This window comes from Phodopus roborovskii, unplaced genomic scaffold (genome assembly GCF_943737965.1).
Source record: "Phodopus roborovskii unplaced genomic scaffold, PHOROB, whole genome shotgun sequence".
In the NCBI taxonomy this organism is placed as follows: domain Eukaryota; kingdom Metazoa; phylum Chordata; class Mammalia; order Rodentia; family Cricetidae; genus Phodopus; species Phodopus roborovskii.
The window spans coordinates 5,490,529-5,508,405 of record NW_026126603.1 but is presented as its reverse complement, the minus strand read 5'-3'; the positions used below and the strand labels follow the sequence as shown (position 1 = coordinate 5,508,405).

The following is a 17,877-nucleotide window of genomic DNA, read 5'->3' as shown; positions in this document are numbered from 1 at the left end:
TAAAAAATAAAATTTAAGTCAGGTGGTGGCACATGCCTTTAATCCTAGCACTTGGGAGGCAGAAGTCGGTATGGTCTACAGAGCGAGTTCCAAGACAGCCAGGGAAACACAGAGAAACACTGTCTTGGGGCAAAAAACAAAAACAAAATAACAACAACAAAAAACCCAATGAATAAACAAACAAAAATAAAATTTAGCCACACGCATGCATGGTGGTAAATTAATGGGGAACATAGACAGCACAGTTCTTATCACATGAAGCTAAACATCACCACAAAGCTCTTTTCCACTGTTAGAATTCAACACAGATTTTCAGAAAAGGAGAATTATGGAGTACATTGACCTTTCTGGCTCTCTAATTGATATGACACAATAATCAGTCATCTTTTATACATTATTTAAGAAACTCAGCTTACATGTCAACACAGTATATCAAGATATTTCTAACAGTGTTTATTTGGGGGGAGACAGCTAGAAGGAAGCTGTGAAAAATGTGAAATAATAACAACTAAAATATAATTTTCATTCTACTTAGATATAGTTCATGAGCTATGGAAAGAATCAGGGAAATTGAAACCACAGGAATAGATGGAATGAACAAATAAGAAGGACTTGTGATTAGCAATGCTATTCTGGTAACCAGTTCACAAAACACACATTCCATATTTGAATAATGATTTTATCTATCAGCCCAGTCTTCTACCCTTCACACATGATTACAAAGACACAAAGAGCACAACTTCAAAGTTTCTCTCAGCCCAAATACACTGCTAACTTATTTCTAAGGACTTGAGAGTTCTACCACTAAAAAGGTCACTATAGTTTCAGGCTTTATCTCTTAATACCCTTGTCAAGCTAGTTTTTAAAGAAAAACTGACTTTGTAACAAATGGATTCTGACATCTAAAAATCAAGGAAAATGGTTGACTAAATATATTAAAAACCCACTCAGGACATGACACACAGCATTTAAAACATGTCCTTTTCCTGAAAGTAGAATTGGAACACCTGAAGGGGGAGAGGTCAAAAGGTCAAGAGGGGGCCATTGGGGAGATGGGATATATGTGACACAAAAGCTCAAGAGGGACTACTTATGGAAAGGAAGGGGATGAGCAAGGAGTGAAGGTAGGGAGGGCTCAAGGGTCAAGGGGGAGTGATAAGGACAAAGCATAATGACCCATATGTATGTCACAACCTATGACATATGGAACCTATGTTTTGTAGTATAAAGAAGTTAACTAAAAATGCTCTCAGCTCAGTAAGGTGGCTAAGTAGGTAAAAGCCTTGCATCAACCTGAATTAAAGCTCCAGGACTCAGACAGTGGGGGAGAAAACAAACAAGTTGTCTTTTGACCCCCACACTCCTTGACCCCCATGCTCACACTGTAGCATGTGCATGCCCCTCCCCAAATTAATAAAATTCAAAAATGTAAAAATGTTCCTTATCACTGTCTTCACGAGGACAGTTATTTCGACACTGGCCCATATCAATTATGTCCCTCAAAGCCTAGAGAATTAACTTCTCTCCAAATTGCCGAAGATTCAGTGCTTGCTCTAAGCGTCAAACTCCTGTTGTAAAAACATATAACTGAAGCAACAAACAATTTTGTAACATTTCTAAAACTATACCAAAAAAAAAAAAAAAAAAAAAAAAAAAAGAAGAAGAAAGAAAAAACAAAGCATCGTCCAATCTAATAACAAAACCTTAAGCTCTAGGTCTGGAGAGACGGATCCAGGTTCAATTCTCAGCCCTCGAACACTCAAAACTATCTATAACTTGACCTCTTCTGGCCTCCTCAGGCACTGCATGAATGTGGTGCACAGACATGAATGCAGGTAAAACATTCATGCACATGCAATAAATCTTAAAAGAGTAAAAATATGGAGCCTTAGGACCTACCTTCTTCTGTGGGGTTGAAGCCGCAGATATCACAAATGCATCGGACCCACTTGTTCATGTCCTCTTCACTGTCTGCGACCAAGTAGAAAATCCGGTCAATGGTGTTGATGTCAAAGATGTAGCTGTTTTCAAACTCCTTCTTGTTGAATGTCAACCCAGCATCAACTTGCTGACATAAATTTAAATCGATAATCCGGATAGGCTTCTTGGCGTGGTCATTTTTGTAATACTCCAGGACATCGGGGTCTCCGGTCAAACGGCCACTTCGCAACACGAACCACCTTCTCTTCCACGCCTACAAGCAAGCACAACAGCCGCCTGCCATCAGGAAGGGACATTTTGTGGCAATGCACGTTTATTAAGCTAATTTTATAACGGCACTGTTTGAAAAAGTTGTAGCATCTTATCAGTTCTCCTATGACACAGCAAATGAAGCCAAATGTAAAATCGTTTCAATGAATAATGTTGGAAAAATGGTATCCGTCAAAGACTCAGGTCAGACATTATGCTAAATGAAGGAAGCCATTCACAAAGGGCAAACATGGTGAACTTGTTATATGAAGCAAGTACAGTAGTTAAATAAAGAGAGAGAGAGAGGGACAAAGGGAGGGAGGGGAGGAGGGAGAGAGAATAGTGGTTGTGAGACTGGTGCAGAAAGGGGGAGAGAAGGTTCTAGAAAGCTAGTCAAAGCATATAATAACAGAACGTACTTAATAATACTGAACTGGTTACTCAGAATTAGTTAAAACGGTAAATTGCCAGTTATTTCACCACTTTAAATGGCTTTCCATATCTTAATATGTCAAAGAAGGGTTGGAGAATGGCTTGGTAGGGAAGAGTCTGCTATGCAAGCAGGAGGACCCGAGTTCAGGTCCCCTATACCCATATAAAAAGCTGGACGTGGCGGTATTTGCGTCTCTGTCTCCTACTATACGGGACAGACACAGAAAGGGTGGCTGGGGCTTTCTGGTGAGAGACCGAGCATCACAGGACCATGGTAGAGAGTGTGGGTCACCTGATATCCTCTTTGGGCTTCCATGAGATGATACACATGAACACTGTCCCACCCCTACACACAAGAGAATATATCTATTGTGCTTCTTTAAAGTACAGAATTCTGCTTTCTCAGGAGTGAGATAATGGAAGAGAGAAAAATAGGCTTGGATGTTTTCCTGGCTGCTTCCCTGGGATGCTAGTAATGAGCTGCCATTCTAATGGCATCCTCATCCTTTGTTCTAAAACTACAGAGACCCGTATTCCTGAATTGTTGTATTTCTCTTCCCAACACACACACACACACAGACACACACACACACACACAGACACACACACACACACACACACACACACACACACACACACACAAACTACACTCAATACTTCCTTCCTCTGTATCTTTAGTACCAATCCTGAAGAAGGCTAGAGGAGTCAGAGATGACTTAGTAGTTAAGAGCACTGGCTACTCTTATAGAGAATCCAGGTTTAGTTCCCAGCATCCATGTGGCAGCTCAAACCCATCTGTAACTCCAGCTCCAAGTGTTCCAAAAACCCCTCTTATGGTCATCAAGGGCACCAGGACACATATGATGCATATACACACATGCAGACAAAACACTCAACAAATTAATGAAATAAATCTAAGAAGAATCTTTAGAAGAGGCTATAATTCTTACCATCGTCTTCTGGGAAGGCTATATTCACTGGATAAAGCAGGACTAGATGGCTGACAGTCTTATTTGTCATCTCTGACCCCCCACAAATCTGGCCCTGGATCCCAAACCAAACCTCACTGCTCTTTGAGCTTTGTTCTCTGGCATAGACAGCTAAATAGTTAAATGTGGTAAATCTCAGTCATATCCTAAGAGGCATCTACACTCCAGAATGAACCCTGGAGACAAGGTCACCCAAAGATGGCACTCTTTGAACTGCAAGGACTAAGATGTATTTCTGCAGTTCTAGAGGCATCACATGTGGCCACTCTTTTGCTCATTGCACAGCGTACCAATGTTTTAGTTTCAGAAAACTGTATCCACACACACTGCATGTCCTTGCAGGAAGGAGGGGATAAAATCAGCCTCATACCCATTGTTTTCAGAGTCCACCCATCGCCCAAAAGAAGTTTGGTTTCCTATGGTCTCAGACTGAGAGTGAGCTTTGAGTTTGTGTTCACTAACATCTGTACATGTGTGTTCGCCAACTCAAGTACTCCTGTGTCTTCATTAACGCTATAGGTGTGTGTTCATTAGAAAGTGCCTCTTGTTTAAAATCACCAAAAGCAAAATGACAAGTGCTCCCTATCCTCTGTGAACCCCACATCTGGCAAATTAAACTAACAGGCATTACAGTACCTCTTTAAAAACAGCTTCATTTTATCCTGAAAACACAAAGAAAGGATTAATAACTAGTATAATATCCATTTCTCTAGTAGATATCTTGCGTTTAGCCTCCACATCAGTCAAATAGTATAATACATTTGAGTGGGGGCGCTAAGAAAGTACAAAAGGTTCTGAGGTAGAGACAGAGGGGGCAGGTTTAATAATTTTCATACTGCACCCACAAATGAATTAATCTGGGTGATAACTTTAGGTTTAATATCTTAGAAATATTTTAAATTGTATCAATTATGTAAATTTTTAAAACTACTTTAAATTATATCAATTATGTTAAATAAGAAAAAAATCTATGAGTTAATCAGTCAATGAGTTCTTGATTATTCTGAAAATACTGCATCAGATACTTGTAAGAAGACAAAAAAGCTACTTGGGCCTGTAAGTGCCAAGAAGTGTACCAACAGTGAAAAAGAAATTTCACACCCATGCAAACAAACACTTCAGGATATAACAATGCTGGCAAAATACCCACAGTAACAGTGATACATGGATAGGCATTCATTTATGTAAAAATATCCTTACTGAAAAAGACCCACATAGATTCTTGTTTTGGGGAAGGGTTCAAGATGTTTTCTCTGTGTAATCCTGGCTGTTCTAAGACTCACTCCGTAGACCAGGTAGATACACATGAATGTTGCACCGGATTACAAAAATCCACTTAATTCAAATAAACAACAGCCATCCTAGTCAAACGTGCCCAAGACTCTGCAAGACTCTGACCCCCCTCCACTAGCACACCAATAGAGAAGTAGAAAGGAACAAAACAGTATTATTTATGCAAAGCCATCACAGGAGCTTCTCTCCGCTTAGTGACTTTTCCAGATAGAAGAGGTTCTGTCTTTAACTACAGAAACGACTTTTAAAATTTTAATGGCTTGCAAAGAAATCTTTCTGAAATGCCTTACTACATAATTCATTGAACATAATTCACCCATTCCCCAGTGGCTCAGGCTGAGCAGTATAGTATCAACTTCTAAACTGCATCTCAGTGAGGACCTCAGAGGCTGCTGGACTGTGGAGGTGATCAGCCCGACACCAAACAAGCCCACTGCAGGGTTTTCACAGTTCCCTTAATCTTTTTTAGGTGTGTGCGCGCGCGCGCGCACACACACACACATAGAAACACTGCAACCTTGATTTTTATTTTTTTAGACTGATCTCTCACACGTCTGGAGCCTTCCAAGGAGGCCAGGCTGTCTGGCCTGTGTGCTCCGTGATCTGCCCCTATTTACCTTTCCAAGGCTGGGCTTATAAGCATATCCCAGCATGTCCAGCTTTTCTGCATGGGCTCTGGGGATCTAGCTCAGGTCCAAATGCTTGCATGGCAAGTACTTTCTCCCCTAAGCATCTCCCAGCCCTGTCTACAATCCTTTAATTGCAGTCTCTAGCCTTTTTCCCTTACATCTTATCATCTATCTTCTGTCTTTGAGAGACAAACTTTTGCATATTCTTTTCAAAAGTATATTATGGTCTCCTCTCATCCCCTCACCCCCCCCCCCAACCTTCTAGGCCTTTCCTACCATGGCTATCTTCACGGTTCCCAAAGGAAATAAAGTTGTACAGTTTGGGAGAATATTAAATGCACTCAAAGACCTCATTAATTAAGATCAATGCTTTCCAAACCTCTTTTATGAGAAAAAGACATACATGTAAAAAACATGTGTAAAATAACTGCTCCAAAATGCTGCTAGTGTGGTGGGAAAAGAGAATGGGTTTGTTAGTCTTCCTGGGTGCCTTTGAGAAACTTTATTTAAGTATCACTTCCTGTATCCTGTTTAATTAGCTTCCCACATTTGGTCCTTGCCATCATCAACATCCAAAAGGGCTTTAGACACTGCACTAGTCACAGTGGGCCAGTGACTACAGGAGCTGAGCAGACACCATCCAAACATGAACCCCTATGACAGGAAACTGCAGCATCGAAACACAGAACCAAGCCAAGCACCTGCCACTTACTATTTATTTGTAGCATGGTCCAAATGTGAACATTTGTCTCAGTCACAAAATGAGTCACTCTCATTGAATCTGGCACCGATGAAACGGGAAAAACAAAAGCAATTACATAAACTCACACTTTAACAAGGCAGATACAAAGGTCCTCTGGATTGTGGGACAAAGCACAATTTAGTCTCAGAATAAAGCTCGGTGCTTGACAAGAGATCTGACATCAGCTCCTTTGCTAAGCACAGCACAAAGGCTTCTCTGTTTTGTCCGAGCACAAAACAGGCCCACATAAGTCAGTCTTTGTTATCTGAAAATATCTGGGATTCTAAAAGTTTGTCCTATTTTTATCCCTCTGTCTCAGTAGCCCCAGAGACAGCTGTGTGCTGCCTTCCAGCCCTGCTTGAACAACAGACAAAGCAGAAAGTTTTCTTGAAACCTTCATGATCAAATGCTCAGTTTAACTTCAAATAAAAATCTGGTGAAAAAAGAATTTTAACTATTAGACTTCCATGATGTACAGGTACTGGAACATTATCCATAAGGTTAGTTGAGAATAATTACATAACAATTACTCCACCTTCAGGCTGAGTAAACAATATAACAACAACCCCAGTTAATGGGTGTATTAATGAAGCTCTATATGTACCACCTGCTTCCTGGGTGACTACTTGCTACAGGAGAGAGCCCCAATTCTCTGACAGGGCATAATAACCCAGTCTCCAGCCACACCTCAAAGGCTCGCAGTCCTCTTGGGTCTCCTTCTCTACCTTTGACCCTAACACACATTGTTCTTCAGTACATGCCCCACCCCTGGACTCAGGTCAGCCCTTCTCTCCCTGGGTTGGCTTGGAACCCTCCATTCTCACTTCTGAGTCACTGTTTGGTATTCTACATCCAAATTACTTGGGGGTTGGGGAAGCCTTGTCTTCTACCTTGCCCCAAAGGGAGCTTCTATCAACCACTGCTTTGAAGCAAGGATAAGAATATGGATGTTCTCATATGACCATATATTACAGGGAAACTGGCCTAGGCACAATTGGCCTAGCCTTTTCAAGAACTTTTGGGAGAGGAGAGGGGTGCACAAATACTCAATTATTTGTTTTCCAATCTCTAAACATTTGAGAGGACGTCTACGAAGTTCAGTTGAAAGGAACTGTCTGTATAAACACTTTCTACATTTAAGCAAATAATTCGGCAGACTGTCATACTCTAGCGAATTCTGAAGACACTTCTCAGCTACTAAACAGTATGAACACATCAGCAACAAAGTACAGATGCAGTCCTGTCATGGAGCAGGAAGGACAAGAATTCCCACCTGTGTGGGTAGCCCCACACCACTCCTTTGATGCTAGTAACAGGTTTATAGAACATGCCTAATTAGCCTGAGTGGTGCTTAGGTTCGGTTTTAAAGAAAAACACCATTTCTGCTATGTACATGTTCTTGGAGCCTTCTGTGGTGAGAAATAACTGGGGAACTCTGCTTAGAGGAGGAAGTGCATATGTGGTATGCACAGGGTAGCTGACCTACAAACACTCAGCACTTTCCCCAAATGCTTCTGAGATAATTTTCCAACTAAAAGTGAGCCCATTCATTTATTTCTATTTTTTTCTGTATCAACAGTTCACAAATTATTAAGATCTTGAAAGTCTTGATAAGACAATCTATAATTTTCTGCCCACCAAAAATCATCACAGAGAGCCAGTGAACTGAATGCAAAGACCTCAGGGAAAGAAACCGGAAGTCTACATTACCCAAGTTCAAGTGGCTGTTAAAGGGTGGATTTGAGCCCTGTCTTCCACACTAGTGTCTCCTGAGCTCCCTACTCCATGCCATTACACTTCAATTTCCTTGTTTGTTCTACTCCCAAAGTCCTCTACCCCTCACCCGATGATCAACTTTCTCCAAAACCCACATCAAGACATTCACTTTAAAAGCTCCGGCTCCCTCCCACCATCTCCCGCTTCCCTGTGCTCTTGTACACAGCAACAGAGAGCCCACACACAGACTTGCTCACAGGAGCTTAGCAGAGGTCTCCAGGACCCTCAGTGGCTACTGAAGCCTCCCAAAATTTCTGTGAATGAAGGAAGACACAAATGGCCACAGACATCTCATTAGCTTGCATTCACCTGAGAAGGTGTGAGTAGAAGGAGTAGTGGAACTGATTTTGTTTTGAAGTCTCCTAAAAGACCACACAGCTGATATTGTGGTGGTGGTGGTGGGGGGGGGGGGGACACGCTAAGAATGGCAAGTTCTTTGGTGGACAGAATGCAAACTTTACATATAATCTTAGAAATCTATAAACTATCATGAAGACACTGGAGTTTTTGTTGTTTGGGTTTAAATTTTTGAGGCAGTTTCATGTAGCTCAGGCTGCCTCTCACCTGCTATGCAGTAGAGGGTGGCTCCCATCTCTATGTCCTCCTCCTGAGTGCGGGGGGGGGGGGGGGGGAAGGGGTGTGTGCTATCTTGTCTGTTTGAAAACACTGAATTTTTTCGAGAAAGGGCTTCTCTGTGTAACAGCCCTGGCTGTTGTGGAACTTGCTTTGTTAACCAGGATGGCCTTGAACTCACAGAGACCCTCTGCCTCTGCCTCTGCCTCCTGAGTGCTGGGACTGAAGGCATGCACCATCATACCTGGCTGAAACACTGAATTTTTTAATGACTAAAGTTCAAGAGCAGGAAAATGGGTAAATTGTGTGATACCTGTACAATAATAAATCCATGGAAAACATTTCAAAACTACTAAAAATATGTGTGAAAAAATGCCCACAAGATAACTGTTTAATGAGGGGGGAAAAAGTTGCATGGTTCATGTCTTCTGTAATCCCAGTACCTGGGAAGCTGAGGCAGGAGGATTGCCATAAATTCAGTCAGATTGAAATACACATCAAATTATAGGCCAGTCTAGACTGAGACCTTGTCAAAAAACAACAGAACAATAAAACAAAAGCTGTAGAATTGTACATAAGATACGGCTCTATGTGTCTGAAGTCATGTTTGCATACACACAAGAATGTTTATAAAAAAGATCTGAAAACATGTATATCCCACTGTTAACAGCGATGGCTGTCACAGGGGTCAGAGGTTCAGACAAGCTGCACATTCTTATTTTACATACTCTAGTATAATCTGATTTTTCAATGATCTTTCATTTATTACTTTCTTTTTCTCTTTTTTCAAGACAGGTTTTTTTCTGTGCAGGCTTGACTGTTTTGGAATTAACTGTCGATTAGGCTGGACTTGAACTCATAGAGATCCACCTGCCTCTGCCTCCAGAGCACTGAGGTTTTAAAGATGTGTACCACCAACTGCCCGGTTCCATTTATTACTTTTATAATTGAAATGTTACATATTTTAAGTTTATGCCTAAAAAGGCTTTGAAAAAGAAAATATTTTTTTTAATAATCTAGGATTTGTGTACATACAATGAAAAGTTCATGTTGCCTAGAAATGCCATTTTCTTGTTCCTCTGCAACTAGTGAATGGATTTAATGTTTCTTTTAAATATAGAATTCCAGGATACACCTGGAAGCAGCTTAATCAGGAAATGGCTTAAACAAAAATATGATTATGAGGGCTGGATTCAAGGGTTAAAAGCAAACAAGCAAAGCCGGGGAACACTTAAAATAGTCAAGCACATTGTCCCTCCTCCATCTAACATCCAGGACTTTCTCATTGCCTTTAGAAGCCATGCCACTTAGCAGCCCTGCACTCAGATGTTTACATATCTAAAAACATGAAATAAGTGCCTAGGGATTTGCTTTCTCCACTAAAACTACTAAATTTCCAAAATACTGCTCCAAGTGTAAATGAAATCAAGAAAAACAAATTATCCATGAGCAGGGACAAAGGAAAAGCCAAGTGCTTTAAAACACTCAGTTGTTTTCCAGGAAGCATTATCTTCTCTCCTAGAGCAAAATAAGGAAAAAGCAGGCTTTGTGGGAATTTCCACCCTGCCAGCTCTATCATTACGACCGTCTGTTCCAAACACACACAAGCCCCAAATTTCCTGTTTTCAAGCCATGGTCACCATTTTCTAGCCCTGTCCTATCTGTGCTAACTTTAGTTTAGTAACATAAACAAGAGAACATGCTGGAAATACTGCAGAACGACTCCTAACTCTTGCTGTCCAACAAAGTTCGGAAATAGCAGTTTTACAGGCCTTGCTTGGATGAAAACAGGTTAGCCAACTGTGGAGAGGGTAAAGCACTCTAACAACAATAAAACCAAATTCAACAGCAGCTGGAGAAGCTTGAAGAGGTTTTGTATGAATTTTACATTAAAACAAGCATGCACGGCCACAACAGAAATGTCTTAGTGTTTAATATACAAAGTTGTACTTAAGCTTTTTCCTGAAGAACTGGCTTTGAGACTTTGATGAAGGCAAGTAGAGCTTTCCTGGGGCCCGAGGAGAGCACTAAGAACTAACAGGCACAGACTAAAAACCACACATTAGGACTTCACTTTAATACTGACTGCATTAAAGGCTGCTTTGCCTCATGCTCCAAGATGGGAAACTGAGTTACCAACATGCCAAGCCTGTCGTCTCCTGGTGCTAATTCTCAATGGAGCACTTTGGGGCATCTGAGGTACTTTTTACTAGTGAATATTAACTATGGCTTGTATCTAGTTGTATTGCAATTGTTGACACATGTCCTTCTTTTGTTCCCAGATTTTCATACTTAATTTTGACCAAGAGAAGGCTGGGAAAAGATAACCATACCACTTTCTATGTGAGCTGGCCAAGATCTGGGGGCAATGTAGCTCAATATAGACAGGGAAGAGAGCCAGCCTGCCTTGGCTTCATTGTAGCTTCTCTTTTTCTCACCACCCCAGACTCTGGTGGGGTTAGGACATCCACTGCACGTCTGGAGAGCATCATTTGGCCTGCTGCTGTTCTAGGCAAGAGGCAGCTGCAGTTTCTGTAGGGTCCAGGCAGTTGAGAGCTGGAATGAGTTTGCAGCTAACGAAGAAATAATATGTAATGGGATCCCTCTCTTGAAAAGGTAGAGGTGGTTGAATGCTTGGGTAGAGACTCATCAATTTAGCTGAACAGAGCCAAAGGGCACGAGAGTTATCATGAGCCCCAAACATGCCCAAAGGGGCACAGGGCAGAACCAGGGCCTTAACGACCGTTGCAAAAAAACAGAGCTGATTTTCTGACTTCATTTAAATTTGGCTGCTGCAGCCTGCAGCTGTCATGTGGGCACTACAGCTTGAAAGGACAATTCTATAATTCATGGATGGGGCAGCATCGTTTGGCAAAGTACAGCTCCAAACAATGAGACCCATAATGAACATGTATGCTATGCACTACTGTAAGCTGGGGTCCGCTCTATACAATGAATGTGCGCCACTCATGTTGCTGCCATTGTTACCTGGAAAACAACAGCCTTGTTTATATAAATTTGTACTTTAATAAATGGTGCTGGTGTGGTGGCACACACATGTAATGCCAATACTGGGAGAGAGTGGGCAAGGTCAGACACTTCATGAAAACAAAACCAACCTCACTGGACAGTAGAACAGTCACCTACACACATTGTGCAGTTGACGCCAGACAGCCTACATGTCACAAGCTTTGAGTGTGTTGGGAACCCTGGGAGACAATCCGAGCCAATGACAAAGTGTCGTATCTAAGGTGCAGGCAATAGTTACAACTGCCTCTGTCTACTGGCCAAGTCAGAAGTTCACTCAAGTCTATGGAAGCTAAAAATAACCACATCAACATGCTTACAGCTTAAAAAAATACAGGACCCACACAGTCATCTAAATATAGCCCTTGAGTTCAGACTGCAAGGGCTGGCTTTGGGTTTGCAGGGATGTCTCCTCGATATCCCACAGGGTATCATCACATTTTGCTATTTTACTTTAAATATGCAATTGCTGATGTTTAACCGGAAGGAAGGAGCAGTGGACTGAGGGCGAGGAAAGACAAGCAGGAAGGAGGAAGGATGCCACTTTACCCCCTTTAACTAGGATGCTCCGATTAACCACAAACTCCTATCCCTATACTTGACGGAGGGAGCTGACATCTGGGGGATGCCCTGCTGGTACTTTTCCACTCCACACACCTACTCTCCTCCCAGTGCTCCCTGCCCGCTTCCCTTTCCTCAGTCCTCACACAGAAGATTCAGATCCAATTTTCATCCATACGCTCATAGATGCTTTCAAGTAGTTATCTGCTAGAATTTCCTGTTTTGGATGGAGCTTCACCAGCCTTTGACATGCTAGGTAGGCAAGTCCTTTTTGCCTAGCTACATCCCCAGCCCTCAGTCTTTCTAGACAAGGTTTCACTAAGTAGTGCAGGCTGGCTTTGAACCCTTAACCCTTCTGTCTTAGCTTCCTGAGCATGAGACTACAGATGCACTAGCAGGCCTGTTTGTTTAAGCAGTTCACAAACAATAATCAAAACGAGGAACTTCACAGCGTTGTTGTTATCATGAATCCCCCTTCTTCCCCTCAGAGCATAGTCCTCTCACCCAATGGCCTTCAGGGCTACCATGTCTACTATCTATGTATATTCATGTTCTCTCTTGCTTCTCACTGTTGCTCTTCTCTCAAAATCCAATGCACAATATTGGATTAATGTCTCTACACACAGATGAATGCTACATGGAACACAAGCATAGTCACCTTTGGGCTGGAGAGATGGCTCAGAGGTTAAGACCACTGGCTGTTCTTCCAGAGGTCCTGAGTTCAATCATCAACCACACAGTGGCTCACAACCATCTGTAATGAGATCTGGTGCCCTCTTATGGCCTACAGGCATACACGCAGATGCAACACTGTATACATAATAAATAAATCATTTTTTAAACAAAGAAAAAGGAGGTGAGTGATCATTCAGTAGTGTGATGATGGAAGCACCAGAAAAGCAAGAGGCACTATGTCAACAAAGTGATGAACTGCCAATGAAATTGTACAGATTTAAATTTTATAGAGTTAAATATAGGAAAAGCAAACTAAAAACCACTACATGAAACGTAAGTAGAAAGACTTGCCCCAAGTGTCTTGGGACATAGGAATGAAGATGTGTCTGCCCCCTAGTGGAATGCCTTTAGGCAAGGAAAGTTTAAAGCAGGCTTGCACTGCAAAAATCCAAAAGAAACATATCTGTAAAACAAACAGCTCTGGAGCAGGGAAATGCAACATAAGGCCACAGGCTGTTTCCATCTTCTACAAATCAGTCACCCAACAAAAGCAAGGTGACTATGGGTTCCCGGGAAGCACCCAGAGACAAACACATCTACGACTTAGGCAAGCTGTTTGCCTAAGTCCCTTTGTCAGGGATCATTATCTTGTAAGGAAGAGCCCTCATTTCTAGATTGTATCTAGTTACTATGTGGATTTCTCTACTGATAAGACAAAACAATTCACCGGTTTTTTAGCATTTAGGCTGACATAGACCAGCCCCTCTATTTCTGTTTTTCGAGTGTCTCAAACATGAATAATTAAAATAAAAACATTCCACAAAGAGGCCTCTGGAGGTCTCAGGACTGCTTTCCACGGGTGCAGGCAGCGTGGGTCAAGCACTGGTTAGGGATAGCAGCAGGCGAGATGCTGCGGCTCCTCCAGAAGCACGTTTATCTCTGTGGGGATCTTTCTGTGGAGAATGGGGTGTGTGGTTTGCCTATGACCTCATTCTCAACCACAGCTGCCTTTTATATTAGAATTCCCCACTAACACACAGGCAGTCCCTGACAGACGGGATGACAGGCAGGGTGGCTGCCCTGCTCACACAGTCCATATGGGGACTCCTCCCCTGGGGACTAGTGATACAGGTTTCCAAGACAGACGGCCACAAGAGGAATGGACAGAATAAAACACAGAGAAATGGTGCCTGAAGGTGAGGCACAAGTACTAGGCATGATTACTCTCCATCTCCAAAAGTGATTCTAGATTTCCCCCAATATTTAAGGGTGTGTAAAACTTCTTCCGCATCAGTTGGAAATCTTAGAACTGTACAACAGTCAAGTGAGAAAAGATACACAATAAATAATCTGAAGCTGGAATCAAGGTACAATAGCCACTGTATCACCTTCTCTAGAATGCACTGGACTGATCACTTTGGCAGGTCCTAATCCTAAAAGCAATCAGCTGCTAATCTCTGTAACCACATTTTGCGTGGATGCAGTGTTAGCTTGAAAGACCCCTCCCAGCTTTTCGGAAGGCAGTGATGGAATGGCAGCTGAAATCAGTGTACGTGCAGCTTAAACTTATCAAGCAGATGCCCAGGCTCTAGGGAGATAAAGCTTGTTTTCCTGCTTTCCTATCCCCTCACTGTTGTGAAAGCATGAGAAGTCCATGCGAGGGGAGAATCCATCCTCCTTGCTGTTCGCTTCCCCTTTCCCTCTGAATCCAAACCCTTCACAACAGGACACGCTATGACACACAGGTGGACTCTCCTGGCACTGCTTGGGATCTCTACCAGAAAAGCAAATCTCAGCCAAGGCATTCCTAGAGATTTGCTCCAGTTCAAAGGTTCCTGTGCTGGGAGGAAGGAGGTGGGAGAGCATCCTCGGTTCTCTATTCTTAGATATGGCTCCCTGAGTTAATTTTTATCCCTTGTCTCTTTTCTGTCTTTCTGCCAAAGTATTTACGGTGGGGAAAACAGCTCCGATAATTCACTTTCTTAAAATTCACTATATTTAGAGAATGATATCACCACTCAGTTTGAAACACATGATATAAGTTTTAAAGCACGCTTATATGTCTAACTTCATGTTCTGGAGTCAGTTCAAATTATTCATTAAAATGAGTAACAAAGAACAAAACACAGAAGCAGCAGCTGTTGCATGTGGTTCTCTGGTGTGCATCAAGTGGTATATTTATAGTTGGACAGCAAACTGGGCTACACAGGAAAGAGCCTCTGCTACTCCCAAACAACAACAACAAAACAAAAACCACACAAACAAGCAAAACAAACAAACAAACAAACAAACAAGCAAATTATGTATTTGAGAATGAATTTTTATAAATGTGTTTGTGCACATGTGTGGAGGTCAGAGGAAGACTTGTGGGAGTCTGTTCCCACCTTCCTCCTTGTCTTTGAGGCAGGGTCTCTCATTTCTGTCATTATGCAGTGCTTGAGACTGACTGGCTCCAGATTCTCCCTCCTCTCCCATCTCACAGCAGGGGTGCTGGGATTACAGATGTGCAGGAACACATCCAGCTTTTTACTCGAGTTCTGGGAATCAAACTCAGGTTATCATTTCCCTGACCCCAAGAATTATTTTTTTTACAGTGTTAGTGTTTTTATAGGTTCTAAATTAAGCTTCTCTTACCAGTCATAATTTGTAAACAAACTGAGGGCAGAGACTGAGCCTGTACTAACAAGCTCTTAGAACATTAAAGCTCTTAGACGTGTGACTGTAAACCTTACCTTAAACTGTTCTATTAAATCCATACATGCTCAAAAACAAAACATCATATAGTACAGAAGAACTTCCAAGGCAACATCATAATCACTGTTGCAGGCATCGTGGATCCCTGTTCTACACAAGCTGAAGTACTCCAGGCTTGGGTTTCCCTTCCTTCATGGATACCCACTCCCTGTCTGGTTAGCCTTTACGCGCACATCTTCAGCTCATCTACCATCCTCTGCCCATTTGTGTTTGGAGAAGGGCAGGCAGACTAATTCCCTTCCTCCCGATGGTAGCTGCCTGGCACCAGAATGCTCCCAGGTGTTTGCTCATGCACAGCTCTGAAGCCCACAGGTCTCAGGGAGTTTTTTGTTTGATTGTTTGTCTCCTGAGATAGGAGTTCTCTATGCAGCCGTGGCTGTCCCCAAACTCACTTTGTAGACCAGACTGGCCTCAAACTCAGAGATCAATTTGCTTCTGCCTCCCAGATACTGGGATTAATGGCATGTGCCAACACCTAAAAAGTTTTTGAAACTGACATTTCTTACTTGTAATTTTCTTTTCTGTGTCCTTCAGCTCACTTATAAACCAAAGGAGGATTTGAAACATCTGAGGTAAATTAAGTTTATGGTGAATATGCTTAAAAGAAAGAAAGAAAAGAAGCTATGTGTTCACAAGTAAAATGACATGCTTCCCTGTAATCTATAACTTTAGACCTCTGTTGAAGCTCTGCAACTCACTTTCCATTTCTTCCCAATGTACTTTTCCTTTGGCTGGAGAGGCTTCAAGCCACACACTTTCCTTGCTCTTTCTTTCCCCTGTCTTGGAATGCCTAACATGCAATGTGGGCTGTATCTTCTCTTTCTCTGCTGTTTCTCATGCCCTTGGACTACCTCTAAGTTCCATCTGCTGTACCAACACTTTTAACCATCAAAGCCCGTGTACAACCAGCTCAAGATTTCCCCCCCTTAGGTTTAAAGTTCACATCAATTTAAAATCAACAGAACAGTCACAGTACTAGATCCCAAGGAGGGCTAGGATTGTATTTGCTTCTCTGCTTGTCTAATGCCCTTGTCATTTCCCTCAAGCCACTCAAAGGCAAATGCTCTCATAAGCAGGCTCTAATGGAGGTCCCTGTTTTCACCTCACTATTGCCTTTCCAGAGCTGTGTGGCTTGAATATGAAATGTCCTCCACAGGCTCCCGTGTTCAAACTCCTGGTCCCCGGATAGTGGCGCTGTTTGGGGAGGTTATGGAACCTTCAGGAGGCAGTCGTGCTGGAGGACGCAGGTCACTGGGGTCAGGCTTTGAGATGTTACATTCTAACATCACTTTCTGTTCTCTCTCTCACTACTTCCCAAGTGTAAATGCAATGTGATCACAGTTTCTCGTTCTTGCTACCAGGAACCATGTCTTCCCTGCCATGATGACTCTATCCTTTTAGAACTAGAAACTGAAATAAACCCCCTTTCCCGTAAGCTGTTTCATTGGTCAGGGTATTTTATTACAGCAACAGAAAACTAACAGTTACTCCCCTGACCAATACACAGGCACTTACTTAACCATTTGCACAGGTAGGTTCTGCTGGCCCCCTCTTCCCTCAGGGACAGAGCTCTTAAGTCTGAAACATTAGCCCACAAATCCCTAAAGTTTGTATTCCTCCTTGGTGTGTTCATCTTACTCTATCCAGGGCCCAGGAAACAGTGTGAAAGTCAGGCTTTAAAGGACTCATGATGTAATGATTAACTGTATTGTGTAATTCATTCTGTCTGAAAGAGAATTTCAATGACTTTAGTTCTTGCTGCATTACTATCTGGGAACACAGAGAGCAGCAAATTTTTCAAAGTGCTCTCAGATATTCTTAGAGGTTAAGACTTCCGACCAAAGCCTTCATTGCCTGAACTGTTGCGTCTAACCCAGGCAGTCACCATTTGCCCTGCAAGAACATGAGTACATGAAAGTCTTGGTTGAATTTCCCTTTGGCCTACTCAACTGTGTATCTGTTCAATGGAGATCATTCAAAATTTACAACATTCTTCTTAGCAAAAATGGACCTAGAATAATGCCAACTGGCAACCTACTTCCATCTGTAAGAGTTATCTTATTGGGAATAATGGTTATATTTCCTTAATCCATTTATCCATCTACTCATTCCAAAAATATTTATTGAGTACTGACAAGTGCCACTGCTGTCACAGTTAGAAGGGTGGTGTTTTAATGAAGAAGAAAGAGGGTGTCTGCCTCAGCAAACTCAAACTCTAGTAGAGAGGACAAAGGCC

The 17,877-nt window shown here is 42.2% G+C and overlaps 1 protein-coding gene across 4 annotated transcripts in view; it reads right to left on the bottom strand.

Annotated features, from left to right (window-relative positions):
- Window positions 1–17,877, bottom strand: part of Gab1 (GRB2 associated binding protein 1) — a 106,567-nt gene that overhangs the window by 31,883 nt on the left and 56,807 nt on the right. For all 4 annotated transcript variants that reach the window (XM_051205784.1, XM_051205783.1, XM_051205785.1 and 1 more), the window contains exon 2: window positions 1,900–2,194. In XM_051205784.1, the coding sequence (XP_051061741.1) occupies window positions 1,900–2,194 (295 nt within the window). The remainder of the gene's footprint in view (window positions 1–1,899; window positions 2,195–17,877) is intronic.